Source organism: Nerophis ophidion, linkage group LG24 (assembly GCF_033978795.1).
Source record: "Nerophis ophidion isolate RoL-2023_Sa linkage group LG24, RoL_Noph_v1.0, whole genome shotgun sequence".
In the NCBI taxonomy this organism is placed as follows: domain Eukaryota; kingdom Metazoa; phylum Chordata; class Actinopteri; order Syngnathiformes; family Syngnathidae; genus Nerophis; species Nerophis ophidion.
Window position 1 is genome coordinate 18,769,344 of NC_084634.1, and position 22,220 is coordinate 18,791,563.

Here is a 22,220-nt window from a genome sequence, read left to right on the forward strand (position 1 = left end):
CGCGGGGGTCGCTGGTGCCTATCACAGCTACAATCGGGCGGAAGGCGGGGTACACCCTGAACAAGCCGCCCCTTCATCGCAGGGCCAACACAGATAGACAGACAACATTCACACACCAGGGACCATTTAGTGTTGCCAATGAACCGATCCCCAGGTGCATGTCTTTGGAAGTGGGAGGAAGCCGGAAAACAATCAATGTAATCGAAAATAACTGTGAACACCTAACAATAAGCTCTTAAAATGAAGAAATTGTTAATACAGTTTAACAAAATAGGGCAAAGTGTGAACATGTAAACAGAGAAACCTGTTTTCTGCAGGTTCAATGCCAGCAAGTTACAGCTGTGTAACATTTAATTTGGTCTGTTATTCTTATTTAATTGTGGAAATGAAGTTATGTTATACAATAGTTAATATTATTGGACCAATTTACTATTATTTTAAAGTAGCATATTTGTTATATATTGTAATTAATTTTACTTATACAGTCCTGCACCTTATTTCCTACCTGTTGTTTTTGTGTACCCGAGTAGGGAATGGACGAGGGTTGAAAAGAAAAGAGGTGGGCACCACTAAGAACAACCGTCCGTTTTTAAAAAATCCAAATGAAACCGGACAATAATTTTTTTTCTGCATGTTTAGTGCCAGGAAGTTACGGCTGTGCTCAACTTTGAGCACGACTAAGGTGTTCTACATTGGTCTGACTACGGTCCGTTTTAAAAAATCCCCAAAACTGCCATACTGTCGAGGTGACGTTTCGTGTTTTATCCGCAATTTCTTCCTGTTTCACTTTCTCTTCTCACCCCAGGCAATGAAACAACCGTGATACAACAAGATGGCGCAACCAACCTTGATAATTGATAATGTTATATGATCGGCTGTTCGCGTGTCACTTCCAGTGATTAATGATCACTTCCTGCGTTGCTCGGGTATAAGAGCAAGAGTGCCTTTGTTCATGCAACCAACCTTGCTTTGTAATCCGGTTTCCATCCATCCGTTTCCTACCGCTTATTCCGTTTTGTTGCGAACAAAAAACATATATATTTATCCAACACATTGTTTTATATGGCTTATGTGTCTATCGTGATATATATCCATACATCCATTTTCTACCGCTTATTCCCTTTGGGGCCGCGGGGAGGGGGGGGGGGGGGGGCGCTGGTGCCTATCTCAGCTACAATCGGGCGGAAGGCGGGGTACACCCTGGACAAGTCGCCAACTCATCACATGGCCAACACATGTGATATATATTAATATAATGTTATTGCCCCAGCCCTACAGTCTTGTAGTTTTCTTCTGAACACAATAATTGTATATTTGTCCCCTCAGGTGCAAATACAGCCCATAAGAAGTCAATAATAGTACTGAACTATCCACCTCCTTGATAATAATGGACGATCTAGACAATGAGTTTCGGCCAACAACACATTTAGAAGATTACAGTGATTTCTCTGACAATTTACCAACAAAAGTAAGGAAACAGTCAAGGCTTCCACTGCCGCAGTCATTTTTTGTGGGTGAGTTGCACATACACTATCCTACACATTAAAAACAACAACATAAGATGGTTTTGATTATAAACCTGAATACTGAATACTTACCGATGCAATAATGTTGTTTTCAGAGCCAAAAAGAGAAACGGGCTTTCACCGATCCACAAGGCTTTGTCTGGAGAGAATCAGAGAGTCATTGCTGCATCACAGATGGCAAGAGGCAGCACAATATATGGCATGTTACCCCCAAATGCTAGAAGACACAACAGCGGGCTCAGCACACCACTATAAAGAGGTAGAAACAAAATCTGTGCACAATTATGACCAAAGCACCACCATTACATGTTATGTCAACAACAAGAAAGTGTTTTAAATGTAGAAAAAAATCATAGTAGGAACCATTTAGGTGTTTTGAAGGTCAAAAACGGGGGAAAAAATGTTGACTTTGAAAATTTTGGGACAAGAGGTGAAAATAGAGCTTTGGAAAAATGGGAATTTCTGGAATTTTTTTTAACTTGGAAAATAGGGTTTTGATTGTCCAAGATCAGTGAAAGGGGTTGAAAGTGGAACAGTTCCAATCGGGTGAGAAATGTGGCAATTGTCCTATTCATTTTCAATTGGAAAAATGTCCCGAAAAAAACAAAAATTCTGGGTAATCTGGAATATTGTCGAACATTTTCTTGGTGAGCACATGATTCCTGGTTGAGCCGAACATTTTGATACTTGAACGGTTCCGATCGAGTGAAAACTTTTGGCTGCGGCCTCTGGTAAACTTTTGTGCATTTGGAAGCATACTAATAAAAGAAATATTAATTTTTGGTGTAGAAAACTACAGGTAACAATAATTATTATAGTAGAAATAAACCAGACCAAAGGTTTCCTTTTTGTAGGCTCTGTTATCCAAACGTTGCAGACATTCTCTGTGTATGTTTTACTTTTGAAAAATGCATACTAAACATTAATTTATGTCCCAACACATTTACCCCATCACTTGAAGAGTATTCGTGAACTGTGAAAATCGATCTATAACGCTAAATTTTGTTGGTAAATGAGGGATGAGGAGAAGTTATCATCTCACCTCTACACATCTAACATGTGAATGCTGCCTTTTTTGCTGGGTCATCATTGCAAATGAGAATCTATTTTTAATTTATTTACCCTGGGTAAACAAAAAAATAATAAATGAATATCTAAATACTTGTAAACTAGGAAGTAAATGTTTGTGTACCACTTTACCCAGAATACATAGTGTTGTAGGCAGGAACCTTCACTTAGTCTATGTAAGAGGACTATAATTGTGCCGTTTAAGCAATTGTTTATCTTGTCCTGCTTTGTCTGCACAAGAAACAAACATTAGTTAGGAATAGACAGTGGACGTGGCCTGACTGTGGTAAATTAATTTTTGCAAATAGGAATTATTATTATACATCTAATATTTTCATAGTTAAGGAAAAAAAAATGTCAAAATATATATATTTTAACATAATGAGAGCACTCTAGACCAGGGGTGCCAGACTTGGCTAAAGGGAAAATGTTCCAATAGGATGCGGGCATAACACAGCTTTTAAAAATAGCCTCAACGTAAATAACAAAGTTCCTGTAATTAGGGACAATAACAATGACAGTTAGCCCCGCTGACATGCTAGCAATACTTGAGTGAGCTTTAGGGCTGTCTCTAAACAACCAATATTGTTTTGATACAATATCAGCAGGAATCATACGTAGAGTGGAATATTAGCAAAAGTTTTGATCAAGTGAAATTAATCAAACAGAGAACAACAATCGGCATGATAAACACCAATCTATTTATTAGTAACCGCCTGGAATGAACTAATGCTGTCTTTAAGTTGGAGTGGAGTGGTAATGGTTTTTTTCCCGGTGGCATTTAGTGATCACAATAACTTATAAATAAGCTCATGATGCACACGAAGCACTAAGTTGAATGATGCGGACACGTTTGTTACTGGATACTTTCTAATACGTTTCTCTGTTGGAGACTTCAATATATAGATATGAATTATAATTATTTGATACATATAGGAGTGTCAACAAAAATCGATTTTCGAATGAATCACAATTCCTTTTTGTAACGATTCTTAATCGTTTTTGAAATAAAATTGATTTTTTTTATTTAAATCTTATAAAATCTGTCCTGTCCAGGCGTTCTGGCAAATCTTATTGTTGATGCATATATATACTTCTCTTGCTGCTCTATTTGTATTTTACTTTATTAAATGTTAGGGTAGGATTTTATCAAACAAAGCCAATTTCCTTTTAGGTAATATAGAAATGTATCACATCAGTTTATCTATTTTACGGAGGAATGTAGTAATTATATAACTGGCACCCAATGTTATTTTAAAATATAGATTTTTTGTGTATACCGACATTAATGGGCTTTTAGACAACATTGTTGTCCAATTAAGGACACGTATGTCAAGCTTTTGTTGCTCTGGTGTACTTAGCTGTTGTGTAGCTGCTAGCTTCTAGCTTATAGCCTACCATGTTTACCTTTTGTAAATTACTTGACTTAAGTAGAAGAAAAGACTAACTTTGTGTGATTATTTAAGAACATGTCGATGTTAACTGGTTGTCCGGCTTTGCATTAGTAAATGCATTGCAGGACTGCTTGTATTGGAGATAAAATCAGACAGTTTGGATGCAAGTTGATATAATTTGATGCTTGTTTTTTTTTTTTTTTTTTTATGTCAGACTGATATTCGATATCAATATTGAATTTGGACACCCCCGTGAGCTTCTAAGGAGGTTGGTATTGGTATAAAATGTATTACATTTGGGAAGCCACTTTTTGGTGGGCCAAACCAAATGACTCCAGGGGCCCCACTTTGGATGCCTTGACATTAAAAATTATTACAAGCACAGTCACCTTTCCTGGACGCGAGCACAATAGGTTGCGCTTGAAGGGTAAAAGCCTTTTGAACGTCAATCAATTGAATTAAACTGAAATATTTATTTCAAACCTGAACAGTACAACAAAACACATTTTTTTTACATTTTGGCAGATATATTTTTGCAAGGCTTTGTCACGCCAAATTTACTTCCGGGGGTCATGATTAATACAGACGTTTTGTTAACGCTATATTATAAAAATATAACGCTATATTATAAAAATATAACGCTATATTATAAAAATATAACGCTATATTATAAAAACACAGACGTTTTGTTAACGCTATATTATAACATTTTTTTAAAAACAATTTACAAACACAAGCTATGGGATGACGCATTTACTTCCGGGGTCACGTTTCCTTTTATATCATCCCATAGCTTGTGTTTGTAAATTGTTTTTTACATTTTTTTATAAAATAGCGTTAACAAAACGTCTGTATTTTTATAATATAGCGTTATATTTTTTATAATATAGCGTTATATTTTTTATAATATAGCGTTAACAAAACGTCTGTATTAATCATGACCCCGGAAGTAAATGTGGGGGGGGGGGGGGGGGGGTTGTAGGGAGAAGAAATTTGGCGTGACAGCTTGAAAAGGGGTTGGATGAAGCAGATGCTTATAATATCCCAACCCCTCTCACTCATTCCACATTTAACATAAACAATACTAGAACAATACTATATAAACAAAAACAAGAAACACTCTTGTACACTAACAATACAATAGTACCACTGTTACTATGAGACAAGACAAGACGCGACAACACACATGCACGCACGCACGCACACACACTCACACACACAAACACTCTGACCATACACCTCTCTCCCATCCCTCTGTGCTGAGGGCATCACTCTCTTTCCTCGTCGTACTTCTTCAGTATTTCTTTTTTAAACAGTGTTTTAAATTGAATCATGCTAGAAAACGTTTTTAACTTGTACCCTAAGTTGACTCCACGCACTGAAATGCACATTGATTTTAAAATTGTTCTAAATTTAGGCAAATATAATTTGTTGCTTCCTCTTAGACTGTAACTATGGTGATCATCTCTATCATGGAATAGGTTCTGTATATTGGATGGTAGAGAGTTTTGGGATGCCCTAAACATAATCTGAGCAGTTTTAAAGTTGATCACATCATTCAGTTTAAGTTACTTTATCCCCATAATTAGTGGATTTGAATGATGTCTGTAGTGAACATTGGACACAATCCTGATGGCCTTTTTCTGCAGAGTGACTAAAAGCTGTAGATGTGATTTATAACAATTTCCCCAGACTTCAACACAATAGTTTAAATATGACATAAAAAATGAATGATACAATAACAGCAGAGTATTGGTGTTCAATAAATGACATGATCTCCTCATCATTCCAACACATTTAGCAACTTTTGTCCTCAGGTAACTTATATGAGGCTTACATGAGATATTTCCATCTATTACCACTCCTAAGAATGAATTTTGTTGAACATATTCTATTGGTGTATCATCAATAACAATCTAATTAATAACAAATTCAAGAAATACCTTAGTTGTTAAGGTTTAAAACAAATAAGGTTTCATTTGCCTTTCAGTTAATCTGGAGAATAAGCACAGAAATCCTTCATCATCACCCCAGCTCAAAGATGGAGGACTACAACATCATCTACGAGCAAATGAAACATTCCGGCGTGAAACATTACCTGCTGGTACGCCCCCTCCACCGCTGTGCACAACTGTGTCACACACGGCGGCCCCTCCTGCTGAATTGTTGTTTACCTCCTCCAGATCTGTCTGGAACATTCCTTCCACCTCATGCTCCACGGCCAGGTCGAGAACGCAAAGCGCCACATCTCTATCGCCGAAAGTTGGCGGCACGGGAAAGAGTCGGCATGTCAGATTCAGACGACAAAACTGATCCAAGCCTACAGGAGTCTGCTGGATTATGTTATCTGGTGCGAGAAGAAAAACAACGCCAGCGGCATCAGTAAGGCAACACACACACACCTATTTTCTATTGTATCGGCCTATTATCATTAAAAGGTATGTGCTCGCCATTGCTGATGCCAATCAAACACGATTCACTCTGGCTGACGCTATTTATTTTTAGTCCCACGGCTAGCAGCTGATTATGTGTCTCCATACACAGTGTGGAGCCGCTCCTGTACGTGATGATGGCAAAAAAAACAGCATTTCTTAAGTACCATTATCAAGTATCGTTACACTGGAGGACGAGGCTAAGCATGTTTCACACGAAGAGCAGGCATTGTGATTGCTAAGCTAGCTTCAAACAACACCAAGAAATAAGTGCTTGGTAAAGTTCTGAAGTAAGGGTGGGTATTGAATTCGGGACATTTTGGGCACCAATTCACGTAAAATTCAACGGTGACATATTTCGGTTCCGCCCGGTTGCCGACTCTGTGGGCGCTTTGCACTTTAGCACTTGGCGATCACTCCAACAGCACTGAGAGTGGACTCGGCCTAACTACCTTTAGGCAATGTTGCAATTTTCAATGCCAACAAAGAGATTGACTCATAAAACGCTACGAGTAAAGAAAGGTTCTACTTTTACAAAAATGTGCTAGCTAGATGCTAATATACATTGACATTGCTATTGACATGCTACTGATTTAGCATGTCATCTTCATATTTGTGAAGGAAAAGTACAACTAAGAAGCGCGTTACAATCAAACAGCTGGTGCGTTAAAGGTACAATACTTACAGTATTAACATTTTTTAAGGCACACCAAAAAAAAACACATCCTAAACTGTACTATACCAAATATATATTGGGACGGCGTGGCGCAGTGGGAGAGTGGCTGTGCGCAACCCGAGGGTCCCTGGTTCAAATCCCACCTAGTACCAACCTCGTCACGTCCGTTGTGTCCTGAGCAAGACACTTCACCCTTGCTCCTGATGGGTGCTGGTTGGCGCCTTGCATGTCAGCTCCCTCCATCAGTGTGTGAATGTGTGTGTGATTGGGTAAATGTGGAAGTAGTGTCAAAGCGCTTTGAGTACCTTAAAGGTAGAAAAGCGCTATACAAGTACAACCCATTTATCATTTATTTATTTATACACTACTGCCACTTAAAGTGTTGGACCTACAACTGAAATTGCAACATTATGTCATACTTGCAAATGATAAAATAATGATAATAAAACAAGTTATCCATCCATCCATCCATTTCCTACCGCTTATTCCCTTTGGGTTCCTGGGGGGCGCAGGTGCCTATCTCAGCTACAATGGGGCGGAAGGCAGGGTACACCCTGGACAAGTCCCTATTTATCGCAGGGCCAACACAGACAGACAACATTCACACTCACATTCACACACTAGGGCCAATTTAGTGTTGCCAATCAACCTATCCCCAGGTGCATGTCTTTGGAAGTGGGAGGAAGCCGGAGTACCCGGAGGGAACCCACGCATTCACGGGGAGAACATGCAAACTCCACACAAAAAGATCCGAGCCCAGGATTGAACCCCAGACTACTCAGGACCTTCGTATTGTGAGGCAGATGCACTAACCCCTCTTCCAACGTGAAGCCCAAAACAAGTTATAATCATCTAATTTTTAAATGTTGCAATAAAGAATGAGATAATCCAAAACAATTAATATTTATTAACACACATAAACGTACCGACAATTCAATTCCCTAGTACCGGTAAATGTTCAAGTGTGAACAGTAACCATTCCTATTTAGAAGTGTAGACAGAACTGCGTTGCAGAAGAAAGTAAGCAGATATTAACAGGAACTTAACAAGTATATTAGAGCAGTGTTTTTCAACCACTGTGCCGCGGCACACTAGTGTACCGTGAGATATTGTTTGGTGTGCCGTGGGAAATTATTTAATTTCACCTAATTCAGTGTTTTTCAACCTTTTTTGAGCAAGGGCACATTTTTGTCATTGAAAAAAATCCAGGGGCACACCACCAGCAGAACATGTTCAAAACGAAACTCAATATTACATTGGATTGAAAAAATTTGGCCGGGGACCAGGCTATTTATACAAACCCCGTTTCCATATGATTTGGGAAATGTTGTCAGATGTAAATATAAACGGAATACAATGATTTGCAAATCATTTTAAACCCATATTCAGTTGAATATGCTACAAAGACAACATATTTGATGTTAAAACTGATAAACATTTTTATTTTTTAGCAATTCAGGGTATAATTCTCTAGACACTGGAGGACTTTGAGGGCAAAAACCAAATCATTTAAAAGAGTAATAGGTAGTCATTGTTACTTTTGTTTAGTTATTGTGTGCTATTGACTTTTTTCTGTTCAAACAAGTGTATATAATACAAGAAAATAAGGAACTAGTTTAAATATTGTGTTGATATTGTTACATTGTCAAAAGCGCTCACTATAAATACATTAAAATATACTGCTAATTAATTTCTATCTATGGTGTAACACTGCCACCTACAGGCTTAGTCTGTTTTTGTTCAAGGATATGATTGAGTTGTACTTCTCTTTGTATACATCAGTTTTATACACCTTTTTCTTTTTAAAGATTTAATTAACCCCGGGAGCAACCAAGACCTGCACAACTGTTTTAGACAAGCTTCGGTCAATCTAAAGGAGATTCTGAAATGTCCCGGGGTCTGGGATTCCTTCATACTGAGCTACGTTGAGGTATTTTAGTTACATATCTTTTATCTTTAACCCAATTTCCTGCATTTGTTGTGCAGTGTTCGGTCAAATGGAAAACACATTTCAATGTATCTTGAACAGATGCTGGAATTCTACGGGGATCACGAAGAGGCGGAGAAAGTTCTGCAAGACTACGCTTATGACAACACTTTCCCCAGCAACCCAAATGCGCATGCATATCTGTATCAATACCTGCAAAGACACAATGCCTCGAAGAGAAGGCTGATGAATGTTTTAAAGGTACACTATCATGTCATATACTGTGATGAGAGCTTATTTTTAAGGTGTGTAAAATACCAAAGGGCTCAGTATTCCCTCAGGACTGTCATGTGCCTGTCATTTTTACGCACGCTCTGGGAGATAAAACAGTATGGAACATGAAAAGTAAAACAGGATAGGTAGATGTGTGAAGAAATATATATTAACTTTCTCCTGTCGTATCTTTTTGCATTGAAACAATTGAAAATGAGCTGCGCGTAGTCTTCAAAAGTGTCCAATAACACTGGAAAAAGTCCCTGGATTTATCAATAGTCTCTTTAAAAAAAAGGCCCTCTTTTTAAATGACAATAAATGATTGACAGGGCGCTCCATATAACATTTTAAGGTAGAACATATTCCTACCCCGTGACTGACAACAAAATAATGACAAATTGAGTACTTGTTTTGAAAGGTAATGGTAACTGGATAAAATCCCGGTTGGAGTTTAATAATGGAGGTTTATAAACTGATGCTTTAATGTTAAAATTGTTACTTTGTACAAAAAAAAAGAACATTTCCTTTCCCATGAATTTGTTTTAGTCCAAAACATACATTAAATTCAAGTTTGATTTAAAAAAAAAAGTGTATGAATAATTTTACAATACAAAAAACCCCAACTAATTAAAAAAACAAAACTAATATTGACAAATTTTTTCATTTATTTGTCATAGCACAAAACATACATCTAATTCAAGTTTGAATAAAAATGTATAATAATTTCACATAAATAAAATAAGTTATGCACAAATAACAAATATTGAACATTTCTTTCTCATGAATTTGTTTTATTACAACATATATGTCTAATTAATTTCAAGTTTTATTGAAAAAGTATAAAAATCATTTCACATAAAAAAAAAAAGTTATTTTGCACAAAAAAAAAAATCATATGAAGGATTTGCCTTGAATGTGTTTTAGTACAAAATATGCATCAAATTAAATTCAGGTTTAATTGAAAAAGTACAAAACAAATTTCAGATAAATAAAGTAAATAAAAATAAATAAAGAGTAATTTAGCACGTAAAAATAATATTGTCTTTCCCATGAATTTGTTTAGGACAAAACATACATCAAATTAAAATCTAGTTTGATCAAAAACAGTGTAAAAATAATTTAATATAAATAAGATAACAATAAATTGTTATTTTGCACAAAATAGCAATATTAAACAATTTCCTTCCCATTAATTTGTTTTGGTAAAATACATCAAATTAAATTCAAGTTTGATTCAAAAAGTCTAAAGCTAATTTCACATAAATAAAATTGTTATTTTGCACAAAAAAAGCTAATATGTATAACTAATAAATCAAAGCTTGTTTTCTAATCGATTAATAGTTGCAGCCCTCGTAATGCCAAGTTACATTAACAGAAGTCCCATCATAATGTGTTTATGAGCAAGTGAGAGCAGGTAGGCGGGCTGCAGCACATAACTACATGTATGAGAAACACTGCGGTGTGGCGTCGTTGGGAGAGTGGCCGTGCCAGCAACCTGAGGGTTTTTGGTTCAATCCCCACCTTCTACCAACCTCGTCACGTCCATTGTGCCCTTGAGCAAGACACTTCACCCTGGCTCCTGATGGGTCGTGGTTAGGGCCTTGCATGGCAGCTCCTGCCATCAGTGTGTGAATGTGTGTGAATGGGTCAATGTGGAAATAGTGTCAAAGCTTTGAGTACCTTGAAGGTAGAAAAAGCGCTATACAAGTTTTTACCATAATATTTTCATTGTAAGTCTTTTGTTACTTGCGTCTTAGATCCTTCACATGTTAGTTCCAAGCCATCAGCTGATGTTGGACTACACTTTCCTTCTGCTGGACACAGGTACTTCCACATTAACAGGACTAACATTTTTTGCGTTCACATTTGGTCAATGTACGACACGATATGATTGCCAAGTTTCACTTTCTTGAAACTGATATCATGTTGTACTTGATATCACAAATGAGCTGATACGGAGTCCACAGTGAGTCTGCTGGTTGCAGCCACTAATATTTGCCATTAATCAACCATTCATTTCATGCAATCGATCTTTGGCATTTTGAAGTATATCGGTATCGGCCTTATTTTTAATCACTATCTGCATTTTGTCTATTATTATTTTTTTTTTTTTAACTACATCAGCAGATACAATATTTACACATAGAATACCAATAATTAATATTTAAAAATAAATAAATACTAAAGTAGATAGTAATAATAAGCAGGCTTGGAAAATGAGACTTTTTTGCTGGGGCCTAATTTTCTACTTAAAAAATAAAAAATACTCTTATTTTCAAAAAGCTCTCCACAAATATATTTTGGTAACTGACAGGTTATTGTGAGTAATCTTCTACGGTCTGCTCGACCGCGGCTCTTAAGCGGCCACGCGCCCTTTTTTCTCCTACTTGCAGTGCTGATCGTCTCCTTTGCTTAACTGTCAAAACTTGCCATTTTTGCCAGGAAATCCAGTTTTTGTCCTTCTTTCCTGGCGTCCTACTGGGGTCCTGTATTGTTTGTATTTGCTATCGACAAGACTGCAACACTCGGAGCGTGGGCTCGTAAAGTAGCACACAGTTTCATGTTCAATCAAACAACGCGACAGAGATGGACGGACATAAGGATGACATAAAACATTTAAACTTTGTGTAAATATCTTGACAAAAGGAGACTTATTATACAAGTAAAGAAGAGCAGGCAGCGGCTTACACATTATCATACTTTCTTTACCATCCAGAAAGAAAAGTTGGCCAGCTTGAAAAATGTCTGAACTACAATCTCCGTGAAGGAGCCCAGAATTGTTTTTTTTTTAAATGTTTGCAGTACTTCCGGGTTCTTCACAATAACCTTACAACGTGTTTAATCCACAAACTGCTCTAAAATTGTAAAAGGATTGAGTAGATGGGGAGTTATTGTGGTGTAAAAAATGGCATATTTTTATAAATTTTCCAAGGATATTTCCATCCATCCATCCATCCATCATCTTCCGCTTATCCGAGGTCGGGTCGCGGGGGCAGCAGCCTAAGCAGGGAAGCCCAGACTTCCCTATCTCCAGCCACTTCGTCTAGCTCTTCCCGGGGGATCCCGAGGCGTTCCCAGGCCAGCCGGGAGACATAGTCTTTCCAACGTGTCCTGGGTCTTCCCCGTGGCCTCCTACCAGCTGGACGTGCCCTAAACACATCCCTAGGGAGGCGTTCGGGTGGCATCCTGACCAGATGCCCGAACCACCTCATCTGGCTCCTCTCGATGTGGAGGAGCAGCGGCTTTACGTTGAGCTCCTCCCGGATGGCAGAGCTTCTCACCCTATCTCTAAGGGAGAGCCCCGCCACCCGGCGGAGGAAACTCATTTCGGCCGCTTGTACCCGTGATCTTATCCTTTCGGTCATGACCCAAAGCTCATGACCATAGGTGAGGATGGGAACGTAGATCGACCGGTAAATTGAGAGCTTTGCCTTCCGGCTCAGCTCCTTCTTCACCACAACGGATCGATACAACGTCCGCATTACTGAAGACGCCGCACCGATCCGCCTGTCGATCTCACGATCCACTCTTCCCCCACTCGTGAACAAGACTCCTAGGTACTTGAACTCCTCCACTTGGGGCAGGGTCTCCTCCCCAACCCGGAGATGGCACTCCACCCTTTTCCGGGCGAGAACCATGGACTCGGACTTGGAGGTGCTGATTCTCATTCCGGTCGCTTCACACTCGGCTGCGAACCGATCCAGTGAGAGCTGAAGATCCCGGCCAGATGAAGCCATCAGGACTACATCATCCGCAAAAAGCAGAGACCTAATCCCGTGGCCACCAAACCGGAACCCCTCAATGCCTTGACTGCGCCTAGAAATTCTGTCCATAAAAGTTATGAACAGAATCGGTGACAAAGGACAGCCTTGGCGGAGTCCAACCTTCACTGGAAACGTGTCCGACTTACTGCCAGCAATGCGGACCAAGCTCTGACACTGATCGTACAGGGAACGGACCGCCACAATAAGACAGTCCGATACCCCATACTCTCTGAGCACTCCCCACAGGACTTCCCGAGGGACACGGTCGAATGCCTTCTCCAAGTCCACAAAGCACATGTAGACTGGTTGGGCAAACTCCCATGCACCCTCAAGAACCCTGCCGAGAGTATAGAGCTGGTCCACAGTTCCACGACCAGGACGAAAACCACACTGTTCCTCCTGAATCCGAGGTTCGACTATCCGGCAAAGCCTCCTCTCCAGTACACCTGAATAAACCTTACCGGGAAGGCTGAGGAGTGTGATCCCACGATAGTTGGAACACACCCTCCGGTCCCCCTTCTTAAAGAGAGGGACCACCACCCCGGTCTGCCAATCCAGAGGTACCGCCCCCGATGTCCACGCGATGCTGCAGAGTCTTGTCAACCAAGACAGCCCCACAGCATCCAGAGCCTTAAGGAACTCCGGGCGGATCTCATCCACCCCCGGGGCCTTGCCGCCGAGGAGCTTTTTAACTACCTCAGCGACCTCAGCCCCAGAAATAGGAGAGTCCACTACAGATTCCCCAGGCACCGCTTCCTCAAAGAAAGACGTGTTGGTGGGATTGAGGAGGTCTTCGAAGTATTCCCTCCACCGATCCACAACATCCGCAGTCGAAGTCAGCAGAACACCATCCGCACCATACACGGTGTTGATAGTGCACTGCTTCCCCTTCCTGAGGCGCCGTATGGTGGTCCAGAATCGCTTCGAAGCCGTCCGGAAGTCGTTTTCCATGGCTTCCCCGAACTCTTCCCATGTCCGAGTTTTTGCCTCCGCGACCGCTAAAGCTGCACACCGCTTGGCCCGTCGGTACCCGTCCACTGCCTCCGGAGTCCTATGAGCCAAAAGAGCCCGATAGGACTCCTTCTTCAGCTTGACGGCATCCCTCACTGCTGGTGTCCACCAACGGGTTCTGGGATTACCGCCACGACAGGCACCAACAACCTTGCGGCCACAGCTCCAATCAGCCGCCTCGACAATAGAGGTTCGGAACATGGTCCACTCGGACTCAATGTCCCGCACCTCCCTCGTGACATGTTCAAAGTTCTCCCGGAGGTGTGAATTGAAACTCTCTCTGACAGGAGACTCTGCCAGACGTTCCCAGCAGACCCTCACAATGCGCTTGGGCCTGCCAGGTTTGTCCGGCATCCTCCCCCACCATCGCAGCCAACTCACCACCAGGTGGTGATCGGTAGAAGGCTCCGCCCCTCTCTTCACCCGAGTGTCCAAAACATAAGGCCGCAAATCCGATGACACAACTACAAAGTCGATCATGGAACTGCGGCCTAGGGTGTCCTGGTGCCAAGTGCACACATGGACACCCTTATGTTTGAACATGGTGTTTGTTATCGACAAACTGTGACGAGCACAAAAGTCCAATAACAAAACACCACTCGGGTTTAGATCCGGGCGACCATTCTTCCCAATCACGCCTCTCCAGGTTTCACTGTCGTTGCCAACATGAGCGTTGAAGTCTCCCAGTAGGACAAGGGAATCACCCGGAGGAGCACTTTCCAGTACTCCCTCGAGTGTACCCAAAAAGGGTGGGTATTCTGAACTGCTGTTTGGTGCGTAAGCACAAACAACAGTCAGGACCCGTCCCCCCACCCGAAGGCGAAGGGAAGATACCCTCTCGTCCACTGGGTTGAACTCAAACGTACAGGCTTTGAGCCGGGGGGCAACCAGAATTGCCACCCCAGCCCGTCGCCTCTCACTGCCGGCAACGCCAGAGTGGAAGAGGGTCCAGTCCCTCTCGAGAGAACTGGTTCCAGAGCCCTTGCTGTGCGTCGAGGTGAGTCCGACTATATCCAGCCGGAACTTCTCTACCTCGCGCACTAGCTCAGGCTCCTTCCCCCAGTGAGGTGACGTTCCACGTCCCCCAAGGATATTTCCTATATTTTAAAATGCAAATGTCGAGGCTCCTCTTACACACAAAATTAAGGTGTTTGTGAAAACCACTGTTTTTCTCTGCTAAATTAAACGCAACATTAGCGCCGCATAAAACATAATTTTGAAAAATACTAAAAAACTAAAAAAAAAAAAGTTCAAATTGACAGGTAGATAATTGATGAGCCTTTTGTCTGCGTTTTTGTATTGATGCACCTTGTTGGGGACACTCAGAAGTGCAGTTATCTGTGGCTTCAAGTGGATATTGGCCAGATGTATTTTTAGAATTTCATTTAATGTATAATTTTTGTTGGTTACTTTTTGGCGGTGGAAAAAATGAACATTTGACATGTGCTTGATTGTATTTCTGGACTGTAGATGTCAAAAATTCAATTAACAAATGTAAAAAACAAAAACTTAAAACCTTGTCAAGCGTTTTAGTTACATTAACTATTCATGTTAAAATAACTTTTACTGCAATTTAATATTTGCTCCAAATTAAGGTTATTGGCCCCGTTGACTACTAATAATCTGAAGAAAAAAAAAAATTCTAATTATAACGATCGGTAAATTGATTATAATGTCCTTTTCCTTTTGATTTCCTCAGAGAAACACATGAAGAAGGCTTTGGGGATCCTCCTTGACATGCTGGACTACGCCTGTTGGAGGACAAACATGGTCGTGTGGGATCGATTAAGCTACGTTATTGATCAATTGCAAACAGGGTATGTACAATAGGGAAGGATTTCATGTGGCCCCATTCCTGGGTGGATCTCGCGTGAGAAGAAGAGGGGGTGCTAATCATTTTCAATGAATCCATCCATTTTTTACCGCTTGTTCCTCTCGGGGCCGCGGGGAGGTCTGGAGCCTATCTCAGCTGCATTCGGGCAGAAGGCGGCGTATACCTGGACAGTCTGCTGAAAATGATGGAAGGCGCCACTCTCCATAGTAACTGACGCTGTGGTCAAAGTTGGAATTGCCACAAAATACATTTTCCGATATTCAACACTCTGCTGCCGGAGTGGATAGTGCAACCCCGCAATTCGTCACAATTCAAATGTTAGGTAAACCGCGACAAACAGGGCCATATGAATCCCCTTCCTCTTGTTAATGTTTTCAGGCTATTAACCTCAAGGATTACCATCAGGGTGGGTTTTTAACCGTCCGCGCCATTGTTTGTATGAAAACAGTGAGGACTGGAAGGAGGTCGTTGCGGCGAAGATGGCCGCCAGAAAAGGATGGTGGCCTGCGCTCCACTTTACAAGGTTCCATGCCACTGAAGACGCTGAGCAAAGACCTGAGCTGATGCAAGTGAAAGCGTTGTTGACCAAAATCCTCTGTCCAGGTAAACCAATATTTGTCATGAAAATAAAGACTTAAAGAGTTTGTACTACACTGAAGGAGAAGCTGATAGTGTTAACAACAGCGCCTCCCTGAGGCAATAGGAAAATTCACCACTAATGTGTTACGTTCCCAGCCCCCTAAGCTAATGGGGAACAAACACAAGTATTAGCCCTAAAATCACTAGAAGGGCCTATTTTTGGTACATTTAATGTGCTTCTCACACTTTTTAAATATCGTTTTACACTATAACAATTACAGGCATACAGAATTGTGCTAACATCTTCTCAAATCTTCCTGCCGGAACTCCATCCATCCATCCATCTTCTTCCGCTTATCCGAGGTCGGGTCGCGGAGGCAGCAGCCTAAGCAGGAAGCCCAAACTTTCCTCTCCCCAGCCACATCGTCTAGCTCTTCCCGGGGGATCCCGAGTCGTTCCCAGGCCAGCCGGGAGACATAGTCTTCCCAACGTGTCCTGGGTCTTCCCCGTGGCCTCCTACCGGTTGGACGTGCCCTAAACACCTCCCTAGGGAGGCGTTCGGGTGGCATCCTGACCAGATGCCCGAACCACCTCATCTGGCTCCTCTCGATGTGGAGAAGCAGCGGCTTTACTTTGAGCTCCTCCCTGATGACAGAGCTTCTCACCCTATCTCTAGGGGAGAGCCCCCCCGGCGGAGAAAACTCATTTTGGCCGCTTGTACCCATGATCTTATCCTTTTGGTCATAACCCAGAGCTCATAACCATAGGTGAGCATGGGAACTTAGATTGAAGGAGCTTTGCCTTTCTGCTCAGCTCCTTCTTTACCACAACAGATCGATACAGCGTCCGCATTACTGAAGACGCCGCACCGATTTGCCTGTCGATCTCACGATCCACTCTTCCCTCACTCGTGAACAAGACTCCTAGGTTACTTGAACTCCTCCACTTGGGGCAGGGTCTCCTCCCCAACCCGGAGATGGCACTCCACCCTTTTCCAGGTGAGAACCATGGACTCATTGAGGAAATTAACTTGTGAATCAGCGCCCTCTTCTGGATTCACTACTACAGATAGTGCCATCAAACCACTTTCTATTAAAGGCCTACTGAAATTAGATTTTCTTATTTAAACGAGGATATCCGGTCCATTCTACGTGTCATACTTGATCATTTTGCGATATTGCCATATTTTTGCTGAAAGGATTTAGGAGAGAACATTGACGATAAAGTTCGCAACTTTTGATCGCTAATAAAAAAGCCTTGCCTTTACCGGAAGTAGCAGACGATGTGCGCCTCACGTCACAGGTGTGAGGGCTCACATTGTTTATAATTATAGCCTCCAGCAGCAAGAGCTATTCGGACCGAGAAAGCGACAATTTCCCCATTAATTCGAGCGAGGATGAAAGATTCGTGGATGAGGAAAGTTAGTGAGGCACTAAAAAAAAAAAAAAGCGACTGCTCCGGGTGGCGGCAGTGGTAGCGTTTCAGATATAATTAAACAAATTTACTAGAATAATTCTGGAAAATCCCTTATGTGCTTATAGTGTTTATAGTATTTTAGTGAGATTAGATAAGTAAAGTCATACCTCAAAGTCGGATGGCTGCGGTGAACGCCAGTGTGTCAGAGAAAGCCGATGAGGAGCCAAGATCACAGCTGCTTTTTGACAGCTACAGGAGAAGGTCCCATAATCCACTGATGTCTCCGGTAAGAGCCGACAATTTTCCCCTCCAAAAACTTATGTATTGACATAGAGAAACAGGTTCGCTTGACCGCTCTGTGTTAAAGCTTCACAACAAAAATAAAGAAACACCGGCTGTTTCTTGCTGCCAAACGCAGCTGCAATCCACTGCTTTCTACCAATAGCATTCCTATTTATAGTTTCCATTATTAATTGAACAAATTGCAAAATATTCAGCAACACAGATGTCCAAATTACTGTGTAATTATGCGATGAAAAGAGACGACTTTTAGCCGCAAGTGGTGCTGGGCTAATATGTCCCTTCCAACCAATAACGTCACAAACACGCGTCATCATACGCTCCATCATTCCGCGACGTTTTCAACAAGAAACTCCGCGGGAAATTTAAAATTGCAATTTAATAAACTAAACCGGCCGTATTGCCATGTGTTGGAATGTTAAGATTTCATCATTGATGTATAAACTATCAGACTGCGTGGTCGGTAGTAGTGGGCTTCAGTAGGCCTTTAAAGAGCTTATATAATGATTTTTAATATACCTTGTGGTCAACATAACATGTAATGGTGGTGTTTTGTTCCAAATTTACCATCTACAAGCTGCTTTCTAAAAACGAGGCATTTTAGAAAGGCGAGTCCTATTAAGCGCAAACAACGTTCTGTCTCCACCCTTTCAGCCATGTTGTAGTTTTAGCGGTACGCTTCCGTACCAACAAACATTCTTAAGTTGAAACTATACGCTACTTTTTTTTATGAGAAATGGCAACAGCAGAGGATTTGAACACCCAAGCATACATGTACGAGCGAGAGTCTGACCTGTAGCGAGAGGAAAGCAAAGAAGAAAAAACATTACAACCTTGTAGATCAGGGGTAGGGAACCTATGGCTCTACAGCCAGATGTGGCTCTTTTGATGACTGCACCTGGCTCTCAGATAAATCTTAGCTGACATTGCTTCACACGATAAGTAATGAATAATTCCGCTGGTAGTCATAGTGTCAAGAATAACGTTCAAAATATAAAACATTCTCATGCATTTTAATGCATCCATCTGGTTTCTACCGCACCTGTTTAAGAAGTCACATTAACGGTAAGAAGTATTTTATGTATTGTTGGTTCGCTTCAGAATAACAATGTTATTAAAAAGAATAACAGACATATTATACTTAAAGTATTAAAGTATAATTTGTAGCCTTTTTGTATCTTATCTACGTTTAGTCCGGTTAAGCTAATACTACATGTACGAATTCAGTACTTTTATAGGCACCATTCGAATTCCGTCGATGTTACGGGGTATCCATTCACGTAAAATCAAACGGTGCCATATTTCCATTACTTTCTCGTCACGCCCGGTTGCAGTCTAAACACTGGCTCACGTAAACAAATACTTAAGCAGCACTCAGGATGGACTCAACCAAACTCCTAAGTAATGGTGCAATTTTCAACACCAACAAAGCAAGAATGCTTGGTAGAAAATGCTCAAAAGTGAAGTAAGGCTCAAGTATCCACTCTTACAAAATTTGCCAGCTTGATGCTAAATTACTTTCAATTTGTCATAGACAGGCTACTATTTAGTAATGGAAACAACAACTAAGATTGTTATTTTCAAATCTTCTTGTAATCAGACAATATTTTCAGTATATTAGAGGGAATTTTTACCTGACATGTTTAGACTGTCATCTGCAGCCTTCTTTAGAAAGGTCACCTGACCACTGTGACGTGTTGCCTATCAGCTGTTCTTATATGCGTGGCCAACCAGGTCAGTGGTCAGGCAACCCTTCTGAAGAAGATTGCAGATGACAGTCGAAACATATCAGGTAAAAATTCCATCTGATATACCGAAAATATTGTCTGATTACAAGAAGATTTCAAAAGTATATGAATAAGAAGACATAATTAAAATTTTTGAGCAAATACAATTATCATTGCAATAAAACATCTGGTGTGTAATAAGCACAATACTTACAGTATAAACAATTTGTAGGGCGCAACATAACACATTCAACTTCCTGGAAAATCTACTTCCATACTGTCAGGCTTGCCCCTGACAGTTTGTTTGTGTTTTAGTTTTTCCTTTGTGTGTTTAGTATTTCCTGTTTTTAGTTCCTGTCAGGGCTCTTATTTTGTCTGTTTCCTGTTTTTTGTCCCTGTGCGCTGTGTCTTCTCAGCTGCGGCTGATTGGCATCTGGCCACACCTGGTGTCAATCAGCCCGCTCCTATTTGTACCTGCTTTTGTCCTCCACTCAGTGCTGGATTATTGTCATGTCGATGTCGCTCTTGTCGTTGCTACCTGTCATGTTTTGTCAATGCAGCGTTGCGGTAAGCTTTATTTGACTGCGGTTTTTAGCTTACTGCCTTTTGTTCCCTGCTTCCAAGTTTGTTTTCATATTTCATGTACGACTTCTGTTTCCTGCTCGAGACCTGCTAGCTTCCACGCTAGGCCTTTTTGTTTTTGCTAGCTTCCATGCTAAGCTCCGTTTATTTTCTAGTTCCCATGCTAGCTCTTTTTGTTTGTTATCCGCCCACGTGCGCGCTTTTAGTTTGTACCCTTTGTTTGTTTTTGTCTTAGTATTTTTATTGAATCATGTTTTCTCACTCCATGCCTGCCTCCATCTCTGCATCTTGGGGTTGGTCAACAACTAACTCTGACACATACATACCATAGGCAGCCTTTACAGTACTGCCATCTAATGTCTTGGAAGCACAACAGCATTGCTAATGAGACTGATGTAATCATAAAACAACTCAACAGCAGTTATCATGATCAGCTCATTTTTATATACATCCATGCATTTTCTACCGCTTGTCCCTTTTGGGTCGCAGGGGGTGTTTTAGCCTATCTCAGCTGCATTCGGGTGGAAGGCGGAATACACCCTGGACAAGTCGCCACTTCATCGCAGGGCCAACACAGATAGAGTGACAACATTCACACTCACATTCACACACAAGGGTCAATTTAGTGTTGTATGTTACATAAAAAAAATAATTTTATTATCAAACAATTAATGTTCATTAACACACACAAAAGTACCGGTATCGAATTAGTACCATATTGGTTCAAATGTGAATGTTGGTCATCCCAAGCTAAATGCTAACACATATTTAGATTTTGGAATCTACTGTAGCTGGATTTAAAGTTTCATTGTGCCATAAATCGTAGGAGCTGTCTCTGCAATGAAATGTAGTTTTTGTTAAATCCTTCGGACCAAGGCGGGTTTCTTAGTCAGGCTTTGTGCTTCCATGTCCGGCTGCCGCCAACAGACAAGAAAAAGTCGGTTTTGCATGATATGACCCCTTTATGGTTTACCTTTAAAAAATATTAGGCATTTAAAATTTAAAAAGCAGATGAAAAGATCTGCCAAGCGAATGCTGAAACGTCATTTTATGTTTGTGTTTTTAAAATAATCAATCAAGCCAGGCTTTGTACTATTAAATGAGTAGAATGACACGCATTTTGAAACGGATTACACACTTAATGATTTAGCCCAAAATAATATGTCATTCTAATCAGTATACTTAAAAATTTGTTGATTTCTCTTCCTATTCTCTCTATCTTTTTTTTTTACTATTTATACTACCATATTGTATATGCACCTTAGGAGGAGCTGCTCCAATTTTGTTGTTCTTTGAACCTGTTCATTGCAATAATGACAATAAAACTCTATTCTATTCTATTCTATTCAAAGTTTATTTTTCATTCTTACAATACGGACGTCACATGTTGGCCGATGGATTCTTGGGTAGTTCAAGTCTCCGCTATCACAGCCTAATAATGCAGAAAGTGTTGACATGAAATAACTATTATGTCAGTGTTGCAGCTGCCAGCATTTTTGATTTATTATTTATTTATCCTTCGAAGGAAAAAAAAAAAAAAGAATCTGATGGTTCATGAAATATTGATTAAAACATTTCCACATAACAGAACACAAAAAATAGGACAGTTGCTGTCTCGGTAATCTAAAAGCAGGCATGGTATTTATCAAAATCATCCAAACACTTCCAGTAATAAAGTAAGAAGTGTTAAAAATGGAATAACAAACATTAC

The 22,220-nt window shown here is 40.7% G+C and overlaps 1 protein-coding gene and 1 long non-coding RNA gene across 5 annotated transcripts in view; one reads left to right on the plus strand and one right to left on the minus strand.

Annotated features, from left to right (window-relative positions):
• LOC133542204 (uncharacterized) overlaps positions 1 to 22,220 on the minus strand; it is a 185,422-nt gene that overhangs the window by 2,010 nt on the left and 161,192 nt on the right. The window contains exons 2-3 of one of the 2 annotated variants that reach the window (XR_009804092.1): positions 6,163 to 6,335; positions 1,599 to 1,665 (exon numbers count right to left, since the gene is read on the minus strand). This is a non-coding gene — a long non-coding RNA (uncharacterized LOC133542204). Of the gene's footprint in view, positions 1 to 1,598; positions 1,666 to 6,086; positions 6,336 to 22,220 lie in introns of both variants that reach the window. The other variant, XR_009804093.1, reaches the window with a different exon arrangement.
• taf1a (TATA box binding protein (TBP)-associated factor, RNA polymerase I, A) overlaps positions 1 to 22,220 on the plus strand; it is a 29,293-nt gene that overhangs the window by 1,181 nt on the left and 5,892 nt on the right. For 2 of the 3 annotated variants that reach the window (XR_009804090.1, XM_061886099.1), the window contains exons 2-10: positions 1,327 to 1,514; positions 1,622 to 1,785; positions 5,979 to 6,092; positions 6,172 to 6,370; positions 8,905 to 9,026; positions 9,126 to 9,284; positions 11,054 to 11,120; positions 15,771 to 15,888; positions 16,354 to 16,508. Coding sequence is in view for 2 of the 3 variants with exons in the window: in XM_061886099.1 (XP_061742083.1) it covers positions 1,388 to 1,514; positions 1,622 to 1,785; positions 5,979 to 6,092; positions 6,172 to 6,370; positions 8,905 to 9,026; positions 9,126 to 9,284; positions 11,054 to 11,120; positions 15,771 to 15,888; positions 16,354 to 16,508 (1,225 nt within the window). In the remaining variant the exon portion in view is untranslated. Of the gene's footprint in view, positions 1 to 1,326; positions 1,515 to 1,621; positions 1,786 to 4,202; positions 4,257 to 5,978; positions 6,093 to 6,171; positions 6,371 to 8,904; positions 9,027 to 9,125; positions 9,285 to 11,053; positions 11,121 to 15,770; positions 15,889 to 16,353; positions 16,509 to 22,220 lie in introns of those variants that run through there. The other variant, XM_061886100.1, reaches the window with a different exon arrangement.